The 10,707-nt window shown below is 32.3% G+C and overlaps 1 protein-coding gene across 4 annotated transcripts; it reads left to right on the top strand.

Moving 5' to 3' along the window:
* Positions 1-628: 628 nt before the first annotated feature.
* On the top strand, positions 629-9,051 carry Imp (IGF-II mRNA-binding protein). 4 transcript variants are annotated; one of them, XR_013878424.1, is made up of 10 exons: positions 629-898; positions 1,159-1,363; positions 2,284-2,527; positions 2,842-2,955; positions 3,765-4,032; positions 4,870-5,135; positions 5,434-5,517; positions 5,972-6,031; positions 6,324-6,832; positions 7,889-9,051. XR_013878424.1 is itself a non-coding variant. In XM_080156751.1 (9 exons), exons 2-9 carry the CDS (start codon positions 1,161-1,163, stop codon positions 6,450-6,452), a joined length of 1,368 nt encoding a protein of 455 aa, XP_080012877.1. In that variant the 5' UTR covers positions 629-898; positions 1,159-1,160; the 3' UTR covers positions 6,453-6,892. The 4 variants fall into 4 exon arrangements, 1 of the variants encoding a protein (XP_080012877.1); XR_013878423.1 differs by having other exon boundaries at positions 6,324-6,852; positions 7,889-8,130; XR_013878425.1 differs by having other exon boundaries at positions 7,918-8,129.
* Positions 9,052-10,707: the final 1,656 nt, after the last annotated feature.

Below are 10,707 nucleotides of genomic sequence, written 5' to 3'. Positions count from 1 at the left end.
TACTAGAAGCCTAATCGCCATTTTCACCGAAAAAGAGCCTTCCACTTTCATCTTGTTCTTTTCCACCTTTTGATCCCCCTAAATGTTCCCCGATTTGAAGAGGGGAAAGTTATTTATTTCATTTGGAATTTTTTTCTCATTTTTAGAAAATTTTTCTAATTCTTTTTTTCTTCAAAATTTGAATGTTTTAAAAGGATTTGTAAAATCAAAATTTATATGTTAGCTGTTTTGTAAAAAGTGACTTTTTTTGGTAAGAAAAATTCCGATGGAGTGCAATGCCCCCACCCCAGGGGAACAGAACTGTCGTATTTTTAATTCTTGCCAACCAAAAAAAAGTTTTTATTAAAGTATTGTTTGATTTAAGAAATTACTTTAAACGCTGTACTGTTTAGATTTATTGAGTAATAATATATTTTTTTTGGATCTTTGATTTTTTTCTTGTAAACATGTAAGCCGGCACATCTGTCATGTTCTGCGTAGGCAAATAAACAAGCATATTAGGAGGGGAGGTGGGATTTGTGGAATGTGATGGGGAAGGGAGAGATTGATTTGGTGGTAGGGAAGGATGGGCCGGGACGTGGGGTAGGAGGGTAGTTTTTCCTTAATATTTAGCAGCGCGTGTGTGTGTGTGCGTGTAATTTGTGTCATGATAACACGGAAAAACTGCATGGTTTAGGCCTTTTTTTGCGTATACATGTGTGCAGTGGCAAATATTTTGTGTTATTGCAAATATATTTTAATATAAAACCAACTGAAGTATAGTGAGTGATCTATTTGTAATGATATATTGATTTTCAGAGTATATTTTGTGATGTTTTTATAGTACCTGACTTGAAAATATTCTAGCTCCTATAGTTAAGTGAATAAAATATCTTTTTTCTTTCTTCATATATTAAAGGTGAGTGATGATTTTTAAAAATGTTTAATGTTTTATAATGTACCCCAACATTAGGTTGAAATTAGTTATGATTATTTTTCTCATTTTTACGTTGTTATTCTCCTAATCCTATAGAATTTACTCACAAATAGGTGGCAATTAATTTGAGTTTTTAAGATCTAGTAAGAATTTAACACGGTACTTATATAATTGTAATATAAACTGTTTATAAATGAATAATCATAAACATAACTACAATATAAATATTATTGATCTTTTAGTTATGGACTCAGACGGGGGAATGAAGGGCATTGAAGATCACGGTCTGGATGGAGAGCGACGCAAGGGTCGGCAGGGTGGCCGAGGTATTGACTTCCCACTACGTATACTTGTATCCAGCGAGATGGTTGGGGCTATCATTGGTCGTGGTGGAGCCACCATCCGTAATATCACACAGGAAAGCAGAGCCAGAGTTGATGTTCACAGGTATGTTATTTTCAGGTTTTGGTTCTAGTGCAGTTCACGGTAAAATATTCTAGGAAACGATCTTCTCCAAAAACCTATAAACTTTAAAAGCTGCTAACGACCAAACGGTTGAACATATAGATTATGCTCGCTCAAAATTTTAACCGACAAATCAAGACCTACAAATAATATGGAGTAGTCATTACTCAATAATGCACTGTTATTTCGCAGTGCACATAAATGCGCTAAAAAAAGATTTATTCTACGTGTTTTTTCAGCGAAGCTTTCCATGTGCAACATTGGATCGTGGCTATTCTAGATTATATATAGACCAGGGACATAAAAACCTTGAACTGCACTGGATCCAAGGGATACATTTTTTAACCATTTAATTTTTTTCAATGACAAATGAAATATTTATGTTAATTGAAAATCATAAACCTAAGCCGAAAATATTTCATAATATATTTTTGTTAATCGGAAGTTGCCTAGTTGAACCTAATTTGTTGTGCTAATTAGTTGATATGTATATTATTAGGTATTATCTCTTAAAGATTTTATCATTAGATAATACAATTAGATACAATTGAGAAGTTTATTATTCAATAATCGATTGTTTATTTGGCCAGATAATTTGTTGGTACAGTAATTGTCAATGTTATTTTGTCTTTAAATTGTTTTGAAAACTACTGATATTTTATACTAGATGTATGATTATTGTATTGTTATTTTGATGTCCTCACATCAGGGGACTGTGAATTACAGAAACTGAAACACAATTACCCTTTGCGCTATAAATTTGATTTTGTTAAAGATCTCATTTCTGCTATTGCATGGTGATAAAGTTAATAAAAGTATTTGCTTTTAATTTATAGTTATTTTATTTTTGACACTAAGATAGTGATTTTTAATTTACTCGAATCACCATATTATGTTTTTAGTCGAAGAAAAGTAGAGAATGGCCCTGGACCTTTGCCAGCCGCAAATCAGATGGAGAAGGCAATCACAGTTTACGGTCAGCCAGAAAACTGCACAGCCGCCTGCAAACGAATCCTGGAGGTGATGGAGGAGGAGGCCAAGAATGTTGGCAAGGATCAGGAGATCTGCCTCAAGATGTTGGCACATAATAATCTTATTGGTAGAATAATTGGCAAACAGGGAGCAATCATCAAAAAGATTATGGAGGTAAAGAATTGATTTTTTATCATAGGGGATGTTAGGTTGCGGGTAACATCCGTAAAAATGTTAAAAGCTTAAAAATAGTAGTAGAACGATAATATTCACTAAATATGTGTATTTCTTATTGAAAAGAACTTGGTATAGACAACAATTTTTTTAAAAAGTTAACATGAATTTTTATTGTTCTACTACTGTTTTAACTTAAAACACCCAACTTTTACGGATTTTACTCGCAACCTACTTTTCATCGGCAATTGTCTTATCCTTTTAGACCACTGATATATATGTCAATCATTGTTATAAAAGTAAAATTATTTTAGGATACAAATACAAACATAACTGTCAGTTCAATTTCCGACATTTCATCTTTTAACCTGGAGCGTGTTATCAGCATTCGTGGAACTATTGATGATATATCTAAAGCAGAATCTGAGGTAAAAATACATAAAAAAAAAATTTGTTTAGTGGTCTTTGTGGTTTTGTTCACATTAGAATAGTTATATGTCGCATCGTATTATATAGACAGCTTTCCTAGGATATTAAAATGAAAAATTATAAGATAAAAACTAGTTTTGTTAGCCCAGAGGGACCGAAGGCCTGATTTAACAAAACTAGTATTGATTTTATGGTTTTAATATTAGTGAAAAATTGTTTTTAATTCGATTCTATACATGATTTTTCATTATGACTGAGAACCGGTTCTAATCCAGCGGATATTTATAGGTTTTGAAGCCATACTGGAATATAATTTTTCTAATCTTTCACATGAAACTTTTGCAAAGTTAATGAATGCTTGAACAACTAGAACCTATGATTTCTACCTCGAATATGCATGAAATCTCTGATACCTCTATTGGGACAAAGTTTGAGAACAACTTTTCAATTTCATATCGGTAGAAACTTTGTGACATTGAAAACTGTAAACTAGTGTCAAACTTGGTGTATGGAGAGTTTAAAGAGTGGTGTGGGGGGTGGGGGGGGGGGGGGGGAAGGGAAGAATTGAGCATGTCAAAATAGACCTGAGTTTTCAAACTTCTATTACTGTACCATTTAGTTAAAGTGGATAAATAGTTCGCACAATATTCTTTTTCTACCCTCACCCTGCCCCATTTTAAAAAGCGTTCAACCATGACATGGTAGATTTAAATAACAAAGTTACACTCAAATTTTAGGGTGTAATAGAAAATATACTTTTTATTTAAAATAAATAATATTTTATTGTTAATATGGTTATTTTATGTAGGTCTCCACTAAACTTCGCGCTGCCTATGAGTCAGACCTGCAGGCCATGGCTCCACAGAGCCTAATGTTCCCCGGCCTTCATCCCGCCGCCATGATGTCAACCATCGGCCTTAGCAACAACTATCGTAGCGGCAACGGAGCTAATGTGAATGGAGGTGGCAACCAGCAGGCGCCGGCAAACCGTCAGCAGGCCCCTCAGGCTCCTCCACCTGTGCAGACAGAATCCTGTTACCTGTATATTCCTAATGCTGCTGTCGGTGCTGTCATTGGTGAGCAGACATTTTATTATTAAATTGCACAAAAACAAGGGGGGGGGGGGGGGAGTTCTGACACTTTTGCGTAAACAGTGATTATAGGCTTTGTCTTTGGACTGAGAGGATAGGTTATAAGGGATAAAATCATTCTTATATGATGAATTTCCCCCAGATTTAAGATTTTTTGGATAGGCCCCCAGGTTCCGGAGCTCCAGGCCTCCAGGTGGTCTCTGTACAGGTAAAAATTAAAAATAAGATTTTTTTTTTGAAGATTTAGAAGTTAACTTATAAAACAAAATATACTTCTTTTTGTTTGTTATTCACATATTTGAAGAAAAAACATACATATTTTGTCTCATAAGCTGACATCTAACTCTTAAAAAAAAAATTTTTTTTTTCATTTTTACCTGTAGAGAGACAACCTGGAGGCCTATCCAAAAAATCTTAAATCTGGGGGAAATTCATCATATATGAATGATTTTATCCCTAATAACCTATCCTCTCAGTCCAAAGACAAAGCCTATACCTAATCACTGTTTACGCAAAAGTGTCAAAACTCCCCCCCCCCCCCCTTATTAGTGTTAGTAACGCATTATCAAAAGGCTAATAAAATAGTTAAAATATGAAAAGCAAATTGTAATAAAAGAATTAGGTTTAATGCCTAGTCGAGTTTTAGCATATACTTTGAATAGATAATATTATCAAGATTACGAATGCGTAACTCTCGTTAACAGACAAAAATACTCAGTTTTAGAGCAGCTACATTTATATTAAAATTGAATGTAAAAGTCAAAAGGTACAAAAACGAACAAAGTTCACTTAATTTTATGGTAAAAAATATTTCTTATTTAGGTACTAAGGGAAGTCATATCCGTAACATAATAAAATTTTCTGGCTCTACTGTCAATATTGCCCCTGCCGAGGAGGAAACTGGAGTCATGGTCCCCGTGTATGAGGGCGCCACCCAGGAGGCCAGGCGTAAGGTGACTGTGACGGGCAATCCCGAGGCACAGTGGAAGGCGCAATACCTGATCTATGAGAAGCTGAGGGAGGAGGGATTCTCTGGCGCTGTCGAGGATGTCAAGTTGACTGTTGAGATTCGTGTCCCCTCATCACAGGTAATATAATGGATTTATTAGTACTTGGATCCTTAACCAGATTATCTATTAAAGCGAAACTTGTAGCTGGCTAAAATAACGATCACTCACTTTACCCTATTCCCTCTCCTTCTACTTGATGATCGATCTTACCAATAAATGATGTTTGCAACCTAAATTGACGACAATTTTTCCCCCGTCACAATATCCCCATATAGTTCCATATTGGTAGGATAAGTATTTTAGTAAATGTTGAAAACTAAGTATATATTAAAACTAATGTTTTGTGGTTTGTAGAAATAGAAAATATTTTTTCTAGGTTGGTCGTATAATCGGTAAGGGTGGAGCTAATGTGAGAGAGATGCAGAGACTGACACAGGCTGTTATCAAATTGCCAGAACAGGTAAACTTTAATAATAAGTTTTTAGCTTTCAAATTCAGAGGTTATACGCATCTCATAAAACAAATGTTTTTATACCTTGTTTTTGATCGCATCGTATTATAAACAGCTTTCCGAGGATATAAAAATGTACAATTATGAGATTAAAACTAGTTATGTTAGCCCTGAGATGCCGATGGTATGGGCTAACAAAACTGGTTTAAATTTTTTTATTGTACATTTTTATTTTCGTAGAAAACTGGATATAAAACGATACGAAACGGTACGAAACATGATTTTTATCATGGCTGAGAACCGGTTCTAATCCAGCGGATATTAAACGGATTCGAAGCCATACTATAAAGATATTTTAATTAATAAGTTTAGCATTATTTCATTTTTAAAAAGACATAGATCTAATTTTGTTGTAAGTTTTCGAGGAAAGAATTAGGAAATATTTACGTTAACATTATTTCAGGGTAGTACAGTTGGAGAGGAAACAAGCGTTTTTATTATTGGAACATTCTATGCTACGCAGGTCAGCTTTTATTTTACATTTTATGAAATATTATTTATTTTAGTGTTTATTTTAACTATTTGTTCGCCTCAGGGAGGGCAGGAGAGGTCAGAAAATAGCCTTAAACCACCCAAGACTTTATAATGCTTCCATAAAAAAGCACAATAAATTCAGGCGAGCAATTCCTGAGATCATAAACCTACTATCTGCTCACGCTAATTTAGAAGAAATATATTTTTGTTCATGATATAAGATTGTAGATATTTACAATATGCATGACAAAAAAAAATAATTTTGTTTTTATATCTTTTAGTCTGCTCAGCGGCGTCTCCGCGCTATGGTAAATTCTCCCGTGTCAGGTGTGCAACATCTACATAACGGCGGCGGCTCCCACGGTCACGACGCTTCCCTTGCCCTCGCCACACAAAAGCTGGAAATCTAAGCGTGTTTGCCTAATTTTGGCGCGTTACGCGGTGCCGATATGAATTAAATGATCCAAGTGCCACTGCTGTGCTGCTGTTCAAATGTCATCATATTGAATGCCGTGTACGTGTCGAGTGTTAGTCAACCGCCTCGGTTTCGCCTTTGTGAGACAGTTGTCATCTATGTTTTATTGTCAACCACCAGCTGACCAACCACACCACCACCACCACCCGGAGCCTAATCCAGTTGTTTAATCTAGTAATAGTTTATTGTAATTACTCGTTTTCTTAACATTTTATTATATAATATAATATACTTCTATCTTAATCTTCACGACAAAAAAATAGCCAAAACAAAACCTTGACTATGTTATAAATAAAAACTAAGAAATAGTGAAGTGTATGGATGGAACATATCTTGTAATTTTTAAATATTTCTCACTTATATTACCACTTGAAAGCGCTGGAAGGAAAATTTTCTTACAAGTGTTTATTTTTATGAGATATTATGATTTTTTAGGGATTCAAACTAGGGACCGGGTTGAGGCACCAAATTTATGCAAGAAAAAATAAATGCTTTTTTTCTTGATAACATTTAGAAAAATACTTTCAAAATTAAGAATAGTTATTTATTGCATCGTATTAAAGACACTTCCCGTAGATATTAAAATAAAAAAATATAAGATTAAAACAGTTTTGTTAGCTCCGAGAGGCCGAAGGTCCTGTCTAACAAAACTGGAATTATTATTATGATTTATATTTCAGTTTTGGTGGATTATTGTCTGTAATACGATGCTATACATGATATTTCAGCATGTCTGAGAACCGGTTCTAATCCAACGGATATTTACTGGTTTCGAGGCCATACTCGAAATCAACTTCTTGAGGTGCCCTGTCCTAATTTTTAATGAAATGCCAGGAGAGGGTTTTTCTACTATTTATTGAATCCTGAGATGAATGTAAAATCTTGACATCACTAGCCCTGGGCAATACATCTTTCCAGAAGAAAGCTCAGTAATCCATGGTATTAGTTTTATCTTTTTATACAACATTTATGTATCTTTGATGTTGTATTCATACCCATACTCATACCTTTAAACATTCAAACATTATAGTGATTTTTAAGAATCCTATGTTATATATTTCATGGATAATATCACTTTTTGAAAATTTTCTTCTTCGCTATCTAAACTTTACTTCACATTTCAAAACTGACAATGCCCTAGCAAAATAAAGCACTAATTGTTGATAAACAATAATAAAGTTACAGTAAGAAGAAAAAGGTTTTTAAATTCATATTGAAGTTGATTAATTCTTTAATTTTTAGCATTGTCAGTTATTTTTGTAAATTTTTTTAACATAACAAACTGCATGTTTCAACTAAATATTATAATATTTAATATTTCAACTTGATTTAAGGTTTAATATAATAATGAAAATTTTGTTATTATATAAGAAACTACTAAAAAATATGCTTTTATGCAGCTACCTACATATTGATATTCTAAAATTAAAAACAAATATGTAACAAGCCTATGTAATATTTAATTCATTATAATATCCAGGGTTGGATAGGACAATGGACGATGAGTCAAACTACATCTAAATCTTCCCCAATAATATTTTCTTTCAACGAAAAAAATGCACATAAAAGTCGATGGCAATATTAATTTAACATCCATTGTCTTTTCCCTATATCCCTGCAAATCTCGAACTTTTTGTTGTAACCTAAAAGACTGTTGTTACCATTACAAAACTTGTACAGATATAACGAAGTCGCCCTAGCAGATAAACATACTTTAATCTTTATATTATATTTCCCACATTTCTTTTGTAGGAAAAATATTAATAGACTATGTTGTATGATATTCTACTAGGGCGACATTAAACGTACTGCGAGTGAAACCCATAAGACTGAAAACTATCTTATTATTATTTATATGTTTATGTTAATATCATATATAATATTATTCATTATAGTGCTATAATTACCTCAATAGATAAAAATTAAATGCATTGTTTACATTTTTGATAATAAAATTGCACATATGCATAGCATACACTCACACACAAACAAATTATAAATTTAAATAATAATTTAATTGTTTTACTGCTGTAAAAAAATGATTGACATTATAAATCTTTTAAAGTAAAACTTCCCTTCACTTTTGTGAGAAAAAAATTGTTTTTGTCAAATATTTAGAATATTGTTTAGTGTATATAATAGAAATAATAACAATTGTAATTGCTAAAACTATAGTAAAGTATTATACCAAAATTTAGGTTATACTTGCAAATTGTTTTAGAACTATTATTCTAGTTTCATATTAATACTTGATCCATAATTTTGTCAAAGAGAACTCGTGTTTCGTAACCCAATAGACTGACCATTTTTAAAATAATCTAAGCAAAGAAAGCTTTTGTGACAGATAAAAATTATCATTATTTTTATTTTAATTTTATAATTTTAAAAAATTATAACAGTTTTGAAGAATGTTTTTTCATTATCTTGTCAAAAGCTAAATGCCAGAACACCCAACCAAAGCTTGTTAATAAATTTTTATGAAAGTTAAAGAAACAAACATGAAATTAAATAAACATAGTTTTCTCTTCTTTTTAGATTTAAGGATAATAATTAATTGATTAATTGATAATGGTTGATTGTTCTTTATATAGATAATAGATCAATCCTTTCTATATGTAATAGTTATAAATGAATAAAACCAGCTCTTCCAAATGATTAATTTATTTCTTTTTAAAGCAAATTATTTATTACTAAGTAACCGGTTAAAACGACAGAAATAACGTTTTTGAAAAATCCGGGAGTTTTGAAATTGAAAATGGCAAAATTAAATTTAAAGTAGCTTGGAATAGCTGGTTAATAATATTAAAACTCTTAATATCCACATTATGGGCTAGTGAAACATATTCTCCCTATAGAAGTTACTTTAACTGCATTAGGATCACATTCAAACTGAAAGAATGCGTTTACTTTAAAACATTTTTGTGCTCGAAAGACTGTTTGAAAGTATCCTACTCTAAAAAGCAGATTATGTTTCATAAGCCTGTGTAATAACCATAAGTAGAAATATACATATTTTGGTTTTTTAATTTGAAGCAGCTTTTTCAATACTTTTTGATTAAATAAAAGATACATTTTAAGGGATGAATTTTATATGAAAATAATAAAATGAATTGTCTAAGTTGCTCTGAATAATGTAATTGTACTTGTTGTGGATTTGTTTATTACTGGCCCCTCTCTCTCTCTCTCTATAAAAATAATATTTTTTACCTGGATTCTAAATAGGCGTAATGCTGGATGTCACTGTCGCTCGGAGGGAGGAATATTCTGTTAAATTTTGATTATCCACCTTCATTATTATTTTTATAGTTTGTAATCGTTGAATAAAATGTTATAAAACAACCTTTTTTTCTTCTGCTTATCAAGTATTTTAGATGTACAGGGGTGTATATTCTGCATGGGATCCCCGGCTCAGGGGGGGGGGGGGGGGGGGTAATAAAAAATAAGTGGTTGGAGGGAAAAAAAATGTAAAAATTAAGAAAACTGAAAACATTTTTTCCATTTCGCCCCCCTCCTTGGTTAAAAAAACTAAAAAAATGTGTGGTAGGAGGGATAAAATAAATAAAATATAGAGTTCTTTAAATATTTTTCTATTTCCCCCCCTACTTTTTAAGAAAAATCTAGGGGGGAAAAAAATAAAAAATTTTGTAGAAGGGGAAAAAAAATCTTGTGCAGAATATACACCCCTGTAGATGTATGAAAATAAACTAGTTGAAAAAGGGATTTCTTAGATCAATATACATCGGTCCTCATTGGACTCAAAAATGAAAGACATTAAAAAACTGCTTTGGAGCATTCCATATGTATAAGAAAAATCCTATTGTATAAAGTAGTGATGTATTTTGTTTGTAGTTTAAGATTTCAATAACTACAGAATTGTTTATACAGTTAGGGAGTTGAATCCATTTTTATAGAAGCAGAAATATAATCTATGATTATGGTTTGGACCCTCTAAAACTGTAATCTACCCTTCCACTTTCCCCTCTCTTGGTGAAGATATCTTCACCAAGAGAGGGGAAAGTGGAATCTTACATTTCAAAAATCGTATCGGCGTTGAAGATATCTTCACCAAGAGAGGGGAAAGTAGAATCTTACATTTCAAAAATCGTATCGGCGTTGAAGATATCTTCACCAAGAGAGGGGAAAGTGGAAAGGTAGATTACAGTTTTAGAGGGTCCAAACCATAATCATAG

Source organism: Acartia tonsa, chromosome 4 (genome assembly GCF_053477335.1).
Source record: "Acartia tonsa isolate MP-2025a chromosome 4, ASM5347733v1, whole genome shotgun sequence".
NCBI classification, from domain to species: Eukaryota; Metazoa; Arthropoda; class Copepoda; order Calanoida; family Acartiidae; genus Acartia; species Acartia tonsa.
Note: the sequence above shows the minus strand (reverse complement) of the source record. Positions and strands in the feature narration are given on the sequence as shown.